At 40.7% G+C, this 20457-nt stretch overlaps 1 protein-coding gene across 2 annotated transcripts in view; it reads left to right on the top strand.

Moving 5' to 3' along the window:
* The window catches only part of LOC126236575 (toll-like receptor 2 type-2), a 214698-nt gene extending 200142 nt beyond the window's left edge, over positions 1-14556 (top strand). For both annotated transcript variants that reach the window (XM_049945987.1, XM_049945988.1), the window contains exons 6-7: positions 10995-11184; positions 14077-14556. In XM_049945987.1, coding sequence (XP_049801944.1) covers positions 10995-11184; positions 14077-14358 — 472 coding nt within the window. In that variant the 3' untranslated portion in view covers positions 14359-14556. The remainder of the gene's footprint in view (positions 1-10994; positions 11185-14076) is intronic.
* The last annotated feature ends 5901 nt before the right edge of the window (positions 14557-20457 follow it).

Raw genomic sequence — 20457 nt, forward strand, 5'->3', positions numbered from 1 at the left:
TGTTTTTAATCTCTACTTCCTCTCTTTTAATAATTATGAGATACAAAACCTTTACTTAATGGCTCTTTAATTCCTCCATTTCACATTAAAAGACATAATATATTAGTACCTATCACAAGCCATCCATTTAAATAAATATTTTATGCACTTTCATTGAAGGTAATATGAGTCCTACAGACTACTTTTGCTTCTTATTCATTAAATAAATTATTAGCACTCGGCACTCTCTTGCTAGCGGCAACACTAATTCTATCCACCACAGCCCAACAAGTTGCCTGGTTATACTATATCATGATATATTAGCACATCACAGTTTCCTTTAGGGATGGGGATTAGCTCCCTTCCTTTACCCACCTGTTTATTTGACACTGTTAACATTTATTTCAGATCGAAATACAAATGATACTCTTGTTTATCATATGAAAAAAAATTACTGTCTGTGTCAGTACGTCGAACATTTGTTACCCTGGGTTACTTGAATAATCTTTCAGTTTTACCTGCGAAAACAGCTTGTAATTACAACAATGTTGCACGAGTAAAAGAAGGGTTTCCATGAAGAAACATATGAATCTGGACAGAGGGAAGATAGAATCGGTACTCCTGTTGGAGAAAAAATAATGAAAAGTAAGAAAAAGTAAGTTAGGCTGAAGAAATAAAGAAGACAAATACCGATACCCACCACACACCTCTCACCACAAGGTATCCTTCTTGATGGGTTCTTCACTGAGACACCAGAGGATAAAGTGTGATCAGCTCACCCTACAGAATGAACTTGTCTTGTCTTCACCTGCACAGGCCTTAAAATTGATCCTAACTACCTAAATACACCCTTTGAGTAGCCAGTAGAGATTGGGTAATAACACATTAGTAGAAACTAATTTTTAGACATCAGTTTGTAAGTTGATAGTTCCTCATTATATTACCATTGACCAATGTAAGTACTTGGTCATATGTATGTCTGCATTTAATGACTTATAGTACATACTTAACAACTGATATTACGTAACATCCCCTACAAAAAACATACAAAACCCAATCATCACAAGAGAAGGAAAAAAGGTAGAAAATCATATGTACAAAACATACAACAGCACATATTTTTTACTAAAATAAAGCATATAATTTGTTAAGACAACAGGACAGTTGAGGAGATAATAATTGCTTCATAAAAAACTAAATATGATGGAACAAAGCAATTAACTCATGCTGTCAACAGATGTCGCTCCACCAAATTTGCAAAAGAGCACAAATTCTCCTGGGGATGTCCTCAAAAAAAAAAAGGTTATTATATATATTAACACAAAACTACTACAATAAGAAATCAATATCCATACAAGCAAAGATTAAACATTATAATTCAGTTATTAGGACACAAGCAACATATGGATCAGAGTGCCTAACATTGAATAAGAAAGGCGAATTAAGATAACTGGAAAAAAGAGAGAGAAAAATATTAAGAAAAATTCTAGGTCCTGAGAAAAACAAGGAAAATAGGTGGATTAAGAGGAGAAATGAAGACCTGTACAAAAATACAGAAAAGATCACAGATACAATGAGGAAGAGATGACTAAAATTTTATGGACATTTAAAAAGAATGGAAGAAACACGGATTACAAAGAAAATTTTTAATTACGTTAGTAAGCCGAAAAAAACTGTAGGATGGATAGAATCAGTAAAGAAAGATGCCAACAAAATAGGTGTTACAGAAGAAATAATACGTGACAGGAATAACTTTAGGCTACTTATAGAAAATGCAAACTATGAAGAAGATGTGCCAAAACCTCGCTTATTACTGTTTAACTTCATTTTGTTTAAGACAAATTTTTTGTCATTTCTCTTCCTAGTGATGCTGCAAGCTCATGTACAGAATGTCTTACACATCCCTAAAATAAATCTTCAACACTCATAATATCTACTTAGTGTTGAATTTTAACAAAGTGAATACTAGGAGTAATACTGGGCAATGCCATAGCACTTGTGAAAAAATTTTCCAACTTCAATCTTATGCTTTGTTGCTGAACCAGCAATTACATTTAGCACTATACTTTCTGCTACAGCAGACAAAAACAGATCTACATGTAATAACATTTCTTAAGTTACATAAATACATAAATTTACATTCAAATTACCCTCATTGACAGACCAATGAACAGATAAGAATTTTAAAGCTAACTTCACACCATGTAAATAATTAAAGTAACTATCATTGTATAACTTTTTGTAAATAATTTTGAGATAAATAAATGTCCTTTTTCCAGGTCTGTGACTGGCAACATGAAGCACATCACATCCACAATGATCTTCATGCCCTCAAAATCATTTATAAATTGAAGACATTGAGTCTGAACATGAGTCCATAATCATATTTTGGCACTTTATTTTACTGGTCCATCTTGATCACACAAATTTTACACTTCACTATTACCAGTTTTGGCTACTGCCATCTTCAGATCATAAAATATTCTGAAGTAGTATCAACGTCAAACTAAACATATAGGTACATAGTAAGTGCTCTTCATTTATAATAGACTCCTCCATAGTCAGGAGAACAGACACATCTAAAGTCTTTATATTTCATTTTTATGTTAATAAGTACACTTTTTCCTAATAAATGGTGTGCATCTATGTAACTTAGAATGTGTGAAGCAGTACAGATTTCACTACTAACAAACTTTCCTCCTTTAAGTGATGATAATTGACATAATACACAACGTAGACAGCATTCATTGCTTCATACCACACTCAGATATTCATTATGGTTCATATACTTACTACTATAATGTTTAAAATATAAACACAGCTTAGGGCCACTACCTGTATTTACCTAGTCTGTAGGTATACTGATTTCAAAGCTCAGATCATCATCGTCCTATTATTTATACCTTAAATATTTTTCCAAGCTAAATTTTCAATCATATTCACTATATTTTCTTTATTCACTGGGACATTTAAATTCTCCTTTAATGCCATGTCATACTGGTACAATGTCTTAAACTTATTTTGCAATTTGGAACTCTAAACTACAGCTTCCTGTTGCAAATAATTAAAAATAAACATAACTTAAGTGGTATCACCCCAAATCTTGGGTAACACTTCCTTAAATTGCTTCAAAATTGTGACTGGATAACAGAATCATCTGGTCTTACCACTACTGAACAATGCCTTCCCCAATGTCCTTCATATTCCAAACACACTACCTTATTCCTTATACACCTTACTAACCCACTACCACTTCACCTTTGAAGGAAAGGTATGCAAACAAATCAGCAGCACAGCCATGGGCACCCGCATGGCATCCACCTATGGCAACCTTTTTAAGGGCCATCTATAGGAAACCTGCCTAGCCTCACAAAACACCAAGCCCTTGGTCTGGTTCAGGCTTATTAATGATATCTTCATGTTCTAGACTCAGGGCCAAGACACCATACCTTCATTCCTTCACAACCTCAACACCTCTGCCATCCATGTCACATGGTCCTCCTCAATCCAATGTGCCACCTTCATAGATGTGACCTCCTCCTCCACTGATGGTTCCATCCACACACTTTTAAACCCACCAACCACCAACAGTACCTGCATTTTGACAGCTGTCATCCCTTTCACACCAAAAAACCTTACCCATACATCCTGGCCACCCGGGGATAGTATATCTGGGGTGACAAAAACTTCCTCACTCAGTATGCTGACAGACTCACCAAGGCCTTTACAGACAGACACTATCCCCCACACCTAGTCTGCAAACAGCTCTCCCGTGCCATTTCCCCTTACACTCCCAATTCTCCCAACATCCCGAAGTACTGTCCACAAAGTAGTGTCCCCTTTATCACCCAGTACCAACCTGGACTGGAACAACTGCACCACATCCTTTGCCATGACATTGGTTACCTATCAGTATGAATTGAAATGAGGGACATCCTACTCAAGATAACTTCCCACCCATACTAAAGTGGTGTTCTGTCGCCAGCCCAATCTCCACAACTAGTCTATCCCTATGTCACTCCCAATTCCAGCCCCTTGCCGCAAGGATCATATCCCTGTGGAAGGCCCAGGTGCAAAACCTGCCCAATCCACCCACCTAACATGTCCTATTCCAGTACTGTCACAGATTTATCCTACCCCATCGGGGGCCAGGCCACCTGTGAAAGCAGTCATGACATTTGCCAGCTCTGCTGCAATCATTCCACAGTTTTTATATTGGTATGACTACCAACCAGCTTTCAACCAAGATGAACGGCCACCACCAAACTCTGGCAAAGAGCAAAGTAGACCACCACATGGCACAACATGCAGCTGAACATCACACACTTGATTTCAATGGCTGCTTCACTACCCAAGCCATCTGGATTCTTCCCTCCACCACCAGCTTTTCTAAACTGCACAGATAGGAGTTAATCCTTACAACACATTCTCTGCTCCATAATTATCCTGGCCACAACTTACAGTAACATACTGTCATCACAGTATCCACCCAACAGTTTCCATCCCCCTCAGTCCTATCATCTCCTTCCCATTCACATCTCCCACCCTGTTTATTTGCAGCCCTTCCACCCATCTTTCCCTGCTCCTCTCCCTTTTTGCTCCTTTTTTCCCCACCTCCCTGTCCTACAGCCTCTTGGCACTGTGCCTGTTGGCAGTCTAGTCCCTACATACTCCACAGACAGTTTTCATCCCTTCCCCTCTCCTCCAGATTGCTGCTTGCATCCCACATGATAGTACATTCCGGCCCTAAATGCTGGAGTTGGCGGTTTCCAATTAATTGGCTGGCATTCTGGCCTGAGATGCTGGAGTTGGCAGTCATGTGCATCAGATGTGGTTGCTTGTGTGTTTGAATAGTACTTGTCTCTCTTTTACTGATGAAGGCTGTGACTGAAAGCTTTATGCAAGTGTCTTGTAATTGTGCCTGTCTGCAACTTACCGTGTCTTCTTGATGGTAAGTAGCAATCTAACTTTTCCTACATTGTTGACATTCCTGCCTGGAGTTTCCATTGTTTGGTTTGAACTTTACAAATTCCTTCCAGTGTTTTACAATGTCGCCCAAAAAAATTAGGTTTAGTGGTAGTAGAACCAAGACTCTTGTATTTTTGGTTCAGCTAGTTTCTGTAAGTGCTCCTCCAAGCCAGTCATAACATTTGGAACATTCTCTTAATATTCTATTAATATATGAGATGTCATTCTCTATCACAAAACTAAATAATATGATGTTTACTATTGTCAAGCCAAAATTGTCAAAAAGTTAAATAACTGAGACAACAGATAGGGTCAGACATGTTTTTTTTTAATTGTGTGAATGGGAAAGGAGCCTGGTCTTAAGAGACCTTAACTCGGATAGTAATAAAAATTTACCAAAACATTAAAGGTTGTAAAAGGATGATAATTAGTTAAGTAAGTTATTTTACATGACATCTTTAATCTTACTGGTGGGATATGTTACACTTCCTTCTCTCAAGCCAATAAAAGATGTTCATGTAAAAATGTTGTTTGTATAGTCTGTAAGTAGAGAACATCCCACTGCGCATACAGCCATGGTGAAAGAAGTGTGAGCACAGGACCCTGGCAAAGTGGGACAGCAGTCAAGTGTCCCCCCTGCTATGGCGGTGTCACTTCTACTTTGACATCACAGCTTGGCAGTGTTTAGAAAGGCATAGAATAATAGGTGGTGCCGGCAATGACAACACCCAGAAAACAGTAGACAGAGGCTTAAGAGAGATGTCATTCTATTCTGATCTGAGATTCTATTGTTCTGTTCTAAGAATCTCTTCAGATATGTTGTTTTTAATAAGAGATCTGTTCACCCAACATTGCAATTGTTACATAGGAGCAACAAAATATAGATGTATTTAAAGAGTGGTTATGTCGTTTAGCATCTTGAATACTACAACGCTTTCTTCCAGCCTTTGACCCTCAGAAAAAGATGGCAAAGTTGTACGGCATGAATTGATGGCACTGCATAGCAGGTCAACTGCTTAAAATAACTTTAAGTAAGGCGAGTATACAAGAAAATAGTTAAGGTAAAAGCTATCACTGACAGCATCAAGATTACAGATCACTTGGAAAGTAAAACGTCTTCATGGCTCAATCCAGCAACTAGCATTAGGTTGTTACACTCCAACAGATAGATGTCAATCCTATGGATAAAACTGAGAGAAAGGTGACAGTTCTTCTCAATGAGTCAGAGTTGCCACGTTGCATACATCAAGTGGCATAAAATGAACTACAGTGCCAGTGCAATTATAAGAGTCGAGGGGCATGAAAGGGAAGCATTGGTTTGGAAGGGAGTGAGACATGGTTGTAGCTCATCCCTGATGTTATTCACTCTGTGTATTGAGCAAACAGTAAAGGAAACAAAAGAAAAATTCGGAGTAGGAATTAAAATCCATGGGGAAGAAATAAAAACATTGAGGTTCGCTGATGACATTGTAATTCTGTCAGAGATAGCAAATGACCTGGAAGAGCAGTTGAACAGAATGGACAGTGTCTTGAAAGGAGGATATAAGATGAACATCAACAAAAGCAAAACGAGGATAATGGAATGTAGTTTTGGGAGCAAAATAACTGATGATGGTCAGAGTAGAGAGGATATACAGGGTGTTTCAAAAATGACCGGTATATTTGAAACGGCAATAAAAACTAAACTAGCAGCGATAGAAATACACCGTTTGTTGCAATATGCCTGGGACAACAGTACATTTTCAGGCAGACAAACTTTCGAAATAACAGTAGTTACAATTTTCAACAACAGATGGCGCTGCGGTCTGGGAAACTCTATAGTACGATATTTTCCACATATCCACCATGCGTAGCAATAATATGGCGTAGTCTCTGAATGAAATTACCCGAAACCTTTGACAATGTGTCTGGCGGAATGGCTTCACATGCAGATGAGATGTACTGCTTCAGCTGTTCAATTGTTTCTGGATTCTGGTGGTACACCTGGTCTTTCAAGTGTCCCCACAGAAAGAAGTCACAGGGGTTCATGTCTGGCGAATAGGGAGGCCAATCCACTCTGCCTCCTTTATATGTCGGATAGCCCAAAGCAATCACACGATCATCGAAATATTCATTCAGGAAATTAAAGACGTCGGCCGTGCGATGTGGCCGGGCACCATCTTGCATAAACCACGAGGTGTTCGCAGTGTCGTCTAAGGCAGTTTGTACCGCCACAAATTCACGAAGAATGTCCAGATAGCGTGATGCAGTAATCGTTTCGGATCTGAAAAATGGGCCAATGATTCCTTTGGAAGAAATGGCGGCCCAGACCAGTACTTTTTGAGGATGCAGGGACGATGGGACTGCAACATGGGGCTTTTTGGTTCCCCATATGCGCCAGTTCTGTATATTGACGAAGCCGTCCAGGTAAAAATAAGCTTCGTCAGTAAACCAAATGCTGCCCACATGCATATCGCCGTCATCAATCCTGTGCACTATATCGTTAGCGAATGTCTCTCGTGCAGCAATGGTAGCGGCGCTGAGGGGTTGCCGCGTTTGAATTTTGTATGGATAGAGGTGTAAACTCTGGCGCATGAGACGATACGTGGACGTTGGCATCATTTGGACCGCAGCTGCAACACGGCGAACGGAAACCCGAGGCCGCTGTTGGATCACCTGCTGCACTAGCTGTGCGTTGCCCTCTGTGGTTGCCGTGCGCGGTCGCCCTACCTTTCCAGCACGTTCATCCGTCACGTTCCCAGTCCATTGAAATTTTTCAAACAGATCCTTTATTGTATCGCTTTTCGGTCCTTTGGTTACATTAAACCTCTGTTGAAAACTTCGTCTTGTTGCAACAACACTGTGTTCTAGGCGGTGGAATTCCAACACCAGAAAAATCCTCTGTTCTAAGGAGTAAACCATGTTGTCTACAGCACACTTGCACGTTGTGAACAGCACACGCTTACAGCAGAAAGACGACGTACAGAATGGCGCACCCACAGACTGCGTTGTCTTCTATATCTTTCACATCACTTGCAGCACCATCTGTTGGTGAAAATTGTAACTACTGTAATTTCGAAAGTTTGTCCGCCTGAAAATGTACTGTTGTCCCAAGCATATTGCAACAAACGGTGTATTTCTATCGCTGCTCGTTTAGTTTTTATTGCCGTTTCAAATGTACCGGTCATTTTTGAAACACCCTGTAAAATGTAGACTGGCAATGGCAAAGAAAGCGTTTCTGAAGAAGAGAAATTTATTAACATCGAATATAGATTTACGTGTCAGGAAGTCATTTATGAAAGTATCTGTATGGAGTGTAGCCATGTGTGGAAGTGAAAAATGAAAGATAAATAGTTTAGACAAGAAGAGAATAGAAGCTTTCGAAATGTGGTGCTACAGGAGAATGCTGAAGATTAGATGGGTAGATCACATAACTAATGAGGAGGTATTGAATAGAATTGGGGAGAAGAGAAATTTGTGGCACAACTTGACTGGAAGAAGGAATCAGTTGGTAGGACACGTTCTAAGGCACCAACAGATCACCAATTTAGGATTGAACAGAAGTGTGGAGAGTAAAAGTTGTAGAGGGAGAGCAAGAGATGAATACGCTAAGCAGATTCAGAAGGGTGTAGGTTGCACTAGTGGCTCGGAGATGAAGAGGCTTGCACAGCACAGAGTAGCATGGAGAGCTGCATCAAACCAGTCTCTGGACTGAAGACCACAAGACAACAACAACATATATCATTTACAGTCTAAGTATGAGGTGAAGACAAATATTCTGTAGAATTCTTCTGTATTTTCAGATGGTTGATTTGATCTGTAGGTTAGTCTTGCCACCACTTAAGGAGTTTAAATTCAATATCCAGTTCTTGACAATTTTTTTAGCTTTCTGAAGATGATTCTAAACTCTCTCAAGATGTTATCAAGGTGCAATCAGAACACAGCTGTTAATTTATTTAGGTGGTTATGAACTGTCTTTACGTTCATATTTACTTATAATGATTGGTTGCACATGGGTTTGAGTTTGACAGAATAGGCAGCAATCACTAAGAGCATCACAATATATGCTGGGCTTGTTGCAGTAGTGTAGAGATGTATCCTTTGATTTATATTTTCAGGCTTGATGCATTGTGCAAAAGTTCTTCTAGAGCTTGCATAACAGTAATAAGCTTCTCAGAAAATTTTCTGATACTCTTGTACTTTGCTGTCCACTGTTTCACAGAAGGGTGGGATGTATGGGATTTTATGTTGCCGCAGTGTACTTGCTAAAAAAAATGTACCATGGTCAGTGTTGTACCACCAGCATTTCTCAATTCATTTCATTGATGACATTTAATATATGGCTTGCACAGTGGAAGACTAAGGCTGTGGGATATTTGTCTCTAATAATGTTTTAGACACCACCTGTATGACCAGCCATTGCAGCACAACTGTTGTATCCTTGACCAACAAGTTTGTTTAAATCCAAGTTACCATCTTCTAGAAGCTTAATAATAGTTCCTGAAATGTATGTGATTGCAATCTTTCTTGGCATATTCCACTGATGAATTCTTCTTGGGTTATCAGCCAAGTGGTTGTGTTGTCTTGTCACAATGTTTCAATGAGTTTTGTACCCATCGTCTTCTTTGCCAGAAGATGATGGATACGAAACTCATTGAAACGTTGTGACAAGACAACGCCACCACTCGGCTGATAACCCGAGAAGAATACATCAGTCCCTGAAATGGCTTTTGCTTTCAACTCTTGGAGTTACCTTGAGCATAACATAGATATCAATCTCCAATTGCTAATTGTAGTGTATCACTTATGTCAGTATTCTCATCAGCAGAACTGAAAAAATAGAATTGTGCTTTGCCTACTCTATTATTTTGCTTCTTAGAACACCACTAGAAGTATCAATCAGTTCAATTTGAATTCGATGAGTATGTACTGGAGGTTTTACCTCCCACCTCTAAATGATTTTTCAAAATTTCATTTCCAGAGTCAGCTTGAAAGAGCAGTAGATCTGTGAAAACAGAATCATCATTGACTTTTCCAAGAAGTGAAAAATCATGCTGTGTGCAAAATAAAAATATTGATACAACTGAGCAACTCCCTTGTGATATACTGTATTTAAGCATTCATGGACACTCAGTCCCTTTTAGTCTGTGACGTGTTCAAATGTTTTTGAAGAATACAACTCATCATGATGCCATTTACTTTTTGCTTGAGATTATGCAGCTTAATGAAACTTTTAAAATTTAAGGCAAGGAGAAATGATGAACTGTCCTTGTAGATCCCACTGTTCTGGAGGTCTAAACAAAACACATACTGAACACAGAGGTCCTTTATCTATAGCTGAGTAGTTCTACTATGGGTAGGTTGTAAGCCACTCAGATTGAAATATTTACCATCAAGGCTTAAATCATTTTTTAAATTGTGTTCTAAATGTTCAAGGATTTATTAACAATTTCAAATGTAGATCATCATTAACTTGATAATTAGAGTCCAAACACAACCCAATATCTAATAATGAATTAGTTGCGCTACTGCTATTTAAACAGAACAATGCATCTTATAGAATATCTTTACTGGTGCCTGTAAGCAAAATAAGATATTTTTGTCTGCTAATGTATGTATGGTTACACTATAAAATTTGACTAGTGAGTGTTCACCAGAAATTAATGAATATTCTCAATTTATTAGTGAGAAGCATGTAAAGTAAACCCTATTTCAATATTTTACAGAATGCAATCTGCGTAACTCACCATTCCCCAATCACACTTTTTAAATCAAATGTAACTGTCACAACTTATTCCATTTAGTTTTCTTACCTTGTAACAAACAGTCATTGCTCCATCACCAGTTTTCTTACCTTGTAACAAACAGTCATTGCTCCATCACCACTCACCTTTCTGTCAATCAGAATTTAAGTAATGCAGTGATTTAAAATGAATGTGTTAAGTCTTTTACTGAACTCAAATTACAGTTTACATTTAGTTATTACATTTTTGCTACCATATGTTATAACTCTAAACATATATTTGTATATATGTCACAGTTTATATTTGTTTTCTTGCTATCCACAGTGGAAAGGACAGAAACTGGGTTATCAAAAAGTTAGTGCCTCAACTAGAGAATGGACCAGAAAAATATATGTTATGTCTTCATGAAAGAGACTTTATACTAGGTTCAGTGATTTCAAGAAATATAGCAAGCTTTATGCAACAGAGCAAGAACACGATCATAATCCTTACAACTAATTTTGTAAATAGCCAAGTAAGTTGCAAATGCTGCATTATTCAAATTATCTTTGAATTCTCTCTCTCTCTCTCTCTCTCTCTCTCTCTCTCTCCATCCCTCCCCCTCTCCCTCCCCCCCAACCTCTCATGCCTCTTTTCTCACCTGCTCTTTCCCACCTCCCCTTATCACAATGACTTTACAAGAATGTTGTATATCTGTGTATATTAAAACAATATTATGAAAGGAAAGTTGTCACTCACCAATAGCGGAGATGCTGAGTCGCAGATTAGCACAACAACAAGACTGTAACAAATAAGCTTTTGGCCAGCAAGGCCTTCATCAAAAATAGAAAATAGACAACACACACACATTCATGCAAACACAACTCACACACATGACTGCAGTCTCTGGCAACAGAAGTCACACTGGCAGTGTGGCTTCAGTTGCCAGAGACTGCAGTTTGTGTGTGTGTGTGTGTGTGTGTGTGTGTGTGTGTGTGTGTCTGCGACTCACCATCTCCACTACATGGTGAGTGGCAACTTTCCTTTCATAATATTGTTAAATTCCAACCTGGATATTCCACTGTGTACATTAAAAGAACATTAAAGGATTTTCCAGGTAGTGTGCTGAAAAAAAATTGATGAAAATCATTTCTGCCATTACTTCCATAAATGATGACATTGAGATGTGTGACTGATGCATTCTGCACTAAACACTACAATGGGACAGCATAAATGTTCAGTATGTGCTTTTCTAGTTGCAGCAGAACAAGAATTTTTTGTGTAAAGGAGACATCATAATTGTGAGCTGTGGATGTAGATGTTATGTTACACGTACATTAGGTTAAATCAGAGATCCGAGACAGGTATAAAAACCATATTTATGGGATATCTGATGCAGTATGATTGGATCACTGGCTGCTTGTCAGATAAGTTTAGTGTGACATTCTGGACAGAAACTAATCATGAATATTATGAGATACATTTCAAGAAAACATGATGGTGTTCATGTTGCTCCTAATTTACAGACATGAATACAAGATTTCCCACTTGTTTACAGATGTTGTAATCATTTACAGATAGATGATACATCATGAAAACAGTTGTAACAGTAAGGAGGATTTGCGGGAGACCAGTATGTGACACAGAAACTGATAATTCTCTCTCTATTCATTCGTAAACAACAAGTAATGTAGATAAGTAGACAAAAATTCCCTACAAACTACAAATGTGACCTTATTTACAAATAAGTATTAATATTAGTACGTTAGTATGAATGTTCAGAGATACACAATAAGAAATGACCACACGACAAGTGAAAAGTTCAGATGCTGGGCTGTAGTTTTTAGGAAACTCTGGGTTGATGTACCATCCCTTTCAATAAAGTAGCGTATAAGATGATTATATAATCAGTCTTCAAATACTGCTCCTCTGTTTGTGATTAATATTAGAATGTATTTTTTTAAATGAAAGAAGAATTGCACATTTTCTAAAAACATTTGCTTGCCGTGGGATTGTGTTGTACAAATGTTAATCATAACATAAAATGAGGAAATTCTTTTCAAGTTTCAGGAATTTACAGTCTCAGATGTTTCATACAATGTCTGCATATAGGGAAGTGAAATATGATTCATGCAATTTGCATGTGTCTTTGGAATGATTCTGGCTATTCAAATTTCCCACCCAACACAATGTTAATTTTATCTGCTACCCTTGCTTAATGGGGTACAGTAGACAGCTACATTCTACTGTATAGTGTTATTAAAGTTCTGATAAACTGAACGGCAAAGTCACTGCCCAGTCTGTGACAGAGTGTAACACCATTCATGTTAGTGAGTTAAGAAATACAATCTCAGAAAAGAACAGTTTTTGCCATACCTGTAATGCAAGTGTCATCAGTTTGCAACTATCCAGTTTTTCAATCACAATTTATCAATTGCATTGTCCAGTCTGAATCAATTATGAGTAATTATACACCTATTCAACCTCTGTCTTTGCTGTGCCTAATATGACTTAGTTAACATATTTAGTCAAAATGATTGTGTATGCAGCAAATATCATACTAAAAGAGGAGAATGAAAATTGTGAACACATGCACATCATTTTTTTCTTTCCTAGAAAACTGTGCATTAAAGTAATTGTATGTGTGATATGTGAACATGATATACTCCACAAAAGAGTAGAATAAATTCATCTGGAAGTCTTAGTGTCATTCAGTTTAATAATTATGTTTCATCGGTTTGTCACATTTAAGTCAACTGAAATATTTTGACATTTTATTGCAGAGATCAAGCTTCTGATATTCTTGATGATAATTTTGGTTCCCCAGCCATATTCTTTGTATTTGTTCCATATTCTGTAAAGTCTCCAGTAATGATTTGTAATATGATTTTATTTTATGTGCTTACTAATAATGGGAGCAACAGTATAATTCTGCTAGAAATGAGAAATTATCAGCTTAAAATAGGCCTACATAATAGTTAAACTGACATTACATAAACATAGCTGACACTACTGCTCTTCAGTTGACTGCAGACATGAGAATTAACAAAAGATAATAATCAAAATTGTCTTCCTTTGGAAAACAAAGTAAACTGTCAAAGAAAATGGGGCAATGTAGCACTGTCACTGAGGTGTACAGGTCAATAGAAATACAGTAGGGAAAGATTATACTATGTCAAGCTTTATTCATATTATCTCAGCAGGTTGCTATGGGTTTCAGGAGCTTTGATGACCTACCTGCTTATCCCCATTTCCTCGATCCCTTTCTCCCATGTTAATACGAAAAGGAGTTTCTTGTTCCAAAAGTTAGTGTCTGTGTAACTTTTATGTTTGTTTTTGTCTGCTGCCACCTAGTGATCAATAGTTCTTAATATCAGTATAATATATAGTTATTCTAATCATTATAATTTTTTCACTATTTTTTCAGTGGTGCCAATGGGAACTTGAAATGGCCAACCATAAAGTGTTTGCTGAGGACCGTGAATTCTTGATTTTCATTGAACTAGAGCGGCTTGAACGACAGAAGTTGCCAAGACACCTACGTTACCTAATGGATACTCGAACTTACCTAGAATGGCCAGTTCCTGAAGACATGAGTAGTGAAACAGAAAGTAATCTGTGGAAGAGACTTCGAAAATCTTTGGGTCCAAGTATTGCTCAGGTTAAAGCTGGACACAACCTGCACCATGATGCAGAATCAATTTCCTGATTAAGAAGAACATGTGTAATGCTTGAAAATGATTATGTTCCTCTCTTCTTTCTTTGTACAAAACTTCCAGTTTTTTCTACTCTTTTGTCTACATGCAACATTAGCTTTTAAGGTCTAAGTGTTGTGAGATAAAATGATAATGGATTACTATGTAATATGAAAATGTTCTTTGTAAGAACTTGCCCTCATAATAAGATCATAATGTCAAGAGAAAACATTTTCTTTTTTCTGATTTTCCCTGTAAAGTACATACAGGGGTTGAACAAAAATATGGAAACACCACGAGAAATGCGTACTTGAACATAAATGCAGATGCTATCCGAGCCAGCAGGTTGCGCTATTGTATTTGACCATGAGCGGCATCTGTGAAATGTCCTCAGTATGTTGCAAATGTCAGATATGGTCAGAAGTGTTCTGTGTTGTTGTGAGTGCACTATAGCAGAGCCAAGTAAATTCAAATGTTGGCAAGTTATTGGTGTATGTATGGTGGGTGCTTCCATCACCAAGGTAACTGAACTTTGTGGTATTTCAAGAGGCACAATATCAAAGATTTATACAGCATATAGGATAAATGGAAAAACATCATCCACTCAAATCACAATGTGGAGGAAAGTATGTGGTGTGTGATCATGACAGAGGGTCAATGAAAAGGACTGTGACAAAAAAAAAAAAGAGGAGATAACTCCAAAGTCACTGCAGAGCTGGCTGTCGCACTCACAAATCCTGTCAACACCAAAACAGTGTGAAGGAAACTCCAGGAGCAGGGACCTGCAGGGTAAGCTGGAATTCCAAAACCACTCACCAGTAGTGTAAATGTCCATAACAGGAAATTGGCACATGATACCAACCTACCTCCATTATCATTACCATAAGATTCCCTTGAAAACCATACAAGACCTGTATTTATCCATTCTAAGATGACTGAAGCTGTTCTGGATGCAAGCAGCTTTCCTACACTGTATTACACATGGAAATATGTGGTGTTTCCAAATTTTTGCCCACCCTCTTAAGACAAAGCATTAAAATTTCGCCTCTTCTTTCATTCACTGTAAAAAGCGACTTCTGGTTCCAAAAGATGGTATTTGCCTATGCCTGCTGCTACCAGGTAAGATGAAGTTCTTAATGAAGTGTTTGAACTGTAGTAGGAATGTTAGTTCGGGAGTGCAGTGCATCTTTTGTGATGGATGGCTTTGTTGGAAGAAATACAGTGGTATGGGAAAGGGTGAATTAAGTGAGACTCTTCCATGGTATTGTAGTGTCTGTGCATGCAACAGGAAAATAGCTGAACATGAGAGAAAGCTTGACAATGCTAGAAGGCTACTGGACAGGTTACTGGAGGAAAAGGGTAATGAGAAATTGGAAGTGGCAGTGTTATAACGTCAAGTTTTACACATATATTTCAGAATGACACAACACATATAAGTCACAGAGTAAGTTGACAAGCAAGACGTGTACACATTAGCATTCGAATGAGCACTGAGTCCCAGTCTAGCGGCCGCTGCTCGGCTGGCCGCTTAGGTGGCGCAGCTGCTGCATGGCTGGCAGACAGCACCGCACATAGAGGACGCGCGTAATTGCGCGGCGGCGCTTTGAATGATCGGCGAGTCACAACACTTTTCCCCCCTTTGAAATTGTTGCACTGGTCTTGATGGATGTGTCCTGGAGATGGCTAACTTCCATAGGAGTTGTTTGACTCGCCGTAAAGTCTCGAGGAGGAGGCTTCCCATACAGACGGAAGTGTCCCTGATGATAATGGGTCGAGATGACAGGAGACGTAGGGGTCAAATCTGCTGGGGCCCCATGCACCAATCTGCCCGTTGCAGCAAGTCCAGTTGATATAACTGGAGACATGGGCGAAGTGTCGGCGTCCATTGGATGAGGAGGCGAGTAGATTTGCTCTGACAGAGGATGGTCATCCGGTTCCTGCATGGGCACGTCTCCTGGTGGCATCCATTCTTGTGCTGGCATCGCAATGACGGTGAGAGGGCTGTGTTGTGAGTATTGAGAGATGCCAAGATCCCGAGCGTCAGGTAGAGCCGAAGGTGGTGTAGTGGCATTCGGAACAGGCATTGCCGGCACACGAGGCCGAAGCTGGTCCGAATGATGCACTGCAACACCCGTGTCCATCTGGATTTCATACAGGCATCTGCCACAGTGTTGTAAGATGTGGCCAAGGATCCATTTTGGCCGCCTGGCATATCCCCGTACCCAGACAAGGTCGGCGGCGGTGAACCGGCCAAGTGAAGGCACCCGCGGCCGTGAGGTGGAAGGCCGCAGAAGATGAAGTAGCGTGCGGGGCTGTCAGCCATGTAAGAGCTCAGCCGGGCTGTGGTCGCCCATGGGGGTGAAACGGTAAGACGCCAGAAACTGGAGAAGCGCATCATCAGCAGCAGAAGAAGTCAGAAGTTTCCACATCTGAGCCTTAAATGTGCGGACCAGTCATTCAGCCTCACCGTTGGATTGTGGATGGAACGGCGGGGCCGTGACATGTATAACGCCGTGACGAGCACAAAAATCCACAAATTCAGAAGAGGCAAATTGCGGACCATTATCAGTATCAAGAGTAGAGGGGAGGCCATCCAAAGAAAAAATGCGGGCGAGAGCACTGGTGGTTGCCGCAGTGGTAGGCGACATGCAACGGACAATGAAAGGAAAGTTAGAGTAGGCGTCAATTACGAGGAGCCAATAAGTACCTAAAAAGGGTCCCGCAAAGTCAGCATGAATGCACTCCCAGGGCTTCTCAGGCGAAGGCCACTGTGACAAAGATGACTTCGGGGCAGCAGCCTGTGACGCACAAGGGCCACAGGCAGCGACCATGTGTGCTATTTCAGAGTCGATGCCAGGCCAGTACACATGATGGCGCGCCAGAGATTTTGTGCGAGACACACCCCAGTGCCCTTGGTGAAGGAGGCGCAAGACTGAAGCACGCAAAGACGCAGGTACCACAACACACGGCGAAGCATTGTCAGTGGAAAGGAGGGTAACACCATCCCTAGCCGTGAGGTGGTAGCGCAAAGCGTAGTAGTTCCGCAATGGATCAGAAGTCTTAGCGGACGGGCGATCTGGCCAACCCTTCTGAATACAGCGTAAAACCCGGGAGAGGGTAGGGTCAGAACCCGTAGCAGCCGCCAGCCTGTCCCCAGTGATGGGGAACCCGTCCACAACCCGCTGCTTGGCAACATCCAGGTGGAAACACAAAAGTTCGTCCCTATCGAATGCCTGATCAGGACCCATGGGAAGGCGAGACAGAGCATCAGCATTTGCATGTTGAGCCGTTGGCCGGAAATGAATCTCATAATTGAAACGGGACTAGTAAAGAGCCCAACGCTGGAGGCGGTGTGCAGCCTTGTCAGGAAGTGACGTTGATGGATGAAACAAGGAAACAAGTGGTTTGTGATCCGTAACAAGATGAAATTTTGAGCCATAGAGAAAAACACCAAACTTATGAAGAGCATAAATAATGGCCAAAGCTTCTTTCTCAATTTGAGAATACTTTTGTTGGGCACCCGTGAGCGTTTTGGAGGCATAAGCAATGGGTTGTTCTGAACCGTCAGAAAAACGGTGCGCAAGGACTGCACCAACCCCGTATTGAGAGGCGTCTGTGGCAAGAACAAGATGTTGGCCAGGTCGATAAGTAGCCAGGCACAGGGCCTGTTTCAGAATAGCCTTCAATTTCTTGAAAGCCACATTGCATGATGCGGACCAGTGAAAAGGCACGTTTTTATGCAACAGGCGATGCAACGGCTGAGCCACCGAAGCCGCAGATGGTAAAAACTAGTGATAGTATGCTATTTTCCCCAAGAAGGCCTGCAGTTCCTTAACAGATGTAGGGCGAGGAAGGGCATCGATCGCAGCGACAGTTTGCTGAAGCGGACAAATACCATCCCGAGAGAGTTGAAAACCCAAGTACGTGACAGATGCCTGAAAAAATTGTGATTTCTGAAGATTACACTTAAGACCGGCAGTCTGTAAGACATGAAAAAGTGTGCGGAGATTTTGAAGATGTTCTTCAGTGGTGGAGCCAGTGACAACAATGTCGTCCATGTAATTGATACACCCAGGGACAGGGAGCAATAATTGTTCCAAGAATCGCTGAAAGAGAGCAGGGGCGCTAGCAACCCCGAATGGCAAGCGTTGGTATTGATAGAGGCCGAAAGGGGTGTTAAGGACCAGAAACTGCCGGGAAGCAGCGTCGAGAGGAAGTTGATGATAAGCTTCTGACAGATCAATTTTAGAAAAATACTGGCCTCCAGCAAGTTTAGTGAACAGTTCTTCAGGACGGGGCATAGGGTACGTGTCGATGAGGCATTGAGCATTTACAGTGGCTTTGAAATCGCCACAGAGACAAATATCACCATTTGGCTTAGCAACGACAACAACAGGAGAGGACCACTCACTGGAAGTGACAGGAAGCAAGACCCCTGAAGTAGTGAGATGATCCAGCTTCCATTTTACCCGATCACGAAGGGCCACAGGAATGGGCCGAGTCCGAAAAAACTTAGGCCGAGGAGTGGGTTTGAGCGTGATACGAGCTTCAAAGTCGTTTGCACGGCCTAACCCAGGAGAAAAAAGGGACGAAAATGTCGTCGACAAGGAATCCAGTTGAGCATAAGGTATAGCATCAGAGACAATATTGACAGAGTCATCTAGGGAGAAACCAAAAACGCGAAAGGCATCGAAACCAAAAAGATTTTCTGCATTGCTCTGGTCGACCACAAATATGGGAACAGTGCGAATGACGGATTTGTAAGATACCTCAGCATGAAACTGTCCCAAGAGAGAAATCTTCTGTTTATTGTACGTCCGTAATTGCCGAGTGACAGGTGACAGGTGTGGAGAACCCAACTGAAGATACGTCTGAGAATTAATTATAGTGGCAGCAGAACCGGTATCCACCTGCATGCGAACATCTCGACCAAGGATTTGGACATTGAGGAATAACTTCCCTGAAAGGGAAGAAGTGCAATTGACAGACAACACAAAATCAGAATCAGCGTCATTTTCATGAACATCATGTATGCGGTCGGATTTGCAAACGGAAGACACATGACCTTTCTTTTTGCAATTGTGACACACAGCCCAACGTTGGGGACAATCCTCGCGTGTATGTTTCGTAAAACACCACGGACATGAAGGAAGTTGCCGGGGGTTTTGCTGCAGTTTCTTAGCGGGTTGTTTACGGTTAGGCCGAGGCTGCGTGTGGGAGCGCACTGCGGCCACGTCGGCCGGCGGGGATGCGCCACACGCGTTGTCAACAGCGCACAGAGGTTGTATTTCCCCGACATCACCCCACGCCTCTATTTGTGCCCCAGCGGCGCGAGAAATTTCAAAAGACTGCGAAATGGAGAGAACTTCATCTAAAGTCGGATTTGCCAACTGAAGGGCCCGTTGCCGAACTTCTTTGTCGGGCGCCGACCGTATAATAGCATCCCGTACCATGGAATCGGCATAGGATTCTTTGTGAACGTCAGTAACAAATTGACACTTTCGACTGAGGCCGTGAAGTGCAGCAGCCCAAGAGCGATAGGACTGATGTGGCTGTTTTTGACAACGATAAAAGGCAACACGAGAGGCTACCACATGCGTTTGCTTTTGAAAATAGACAGACAGAAGTGAGCACATTTCAGCAAAGGACAAAGACGCAGGATCCTTCAAAGGAGCCAATTGCGACAACAACCGATACATTTGAGGTGAAATCCAGGAAAGGAACAGAGACTTACATGGTTGTTCGTCCGTGACATGAAATGCCAAGAAGTGCTGTCGAAGACGTTTTTCATAATCAGACCAGTCTTCCGCCGTCTCATCATAAGAAGGAAAAGGAGGTATAGCCAACTACGAGAAACGCCCCGCATCGCATTTGATGCCGCGACGAAATCGCAAATCACCGCTGTTAGAAGCGTTTGCTGTTAAAGGAGATTTTGCAATAGTTGCTCGACAGTAGCCATGGAAACCTGTGGGTCAACAGTGAAAAGGAAAAATCCACTACCTCATCTCCAATTGTTATAACGTCAAGTTTAACACATATATTTCAGAATGACACAACACATATAAGTCACAGAGTAAGTTGACAAGCAAGACATGTGTACACATTAGCATTCG

This window comes from Schistocerca nitens, chromosome 2 (assembly GCF_023898315.1).
Source record: "Schistocerca nitens isolate TAMUIC-IGC-003100 chromosome 2, iqSchNite1.1, whole genome shotgun sequence".
In the NCBI taxonomy this organism is placed as follows: domain Eukaryota; kingdom Metazoa; phylum Arthropoda; class Insecta; order Orthoptera; family Acrididae; genus Schistocerca; species Schistocerca nitens.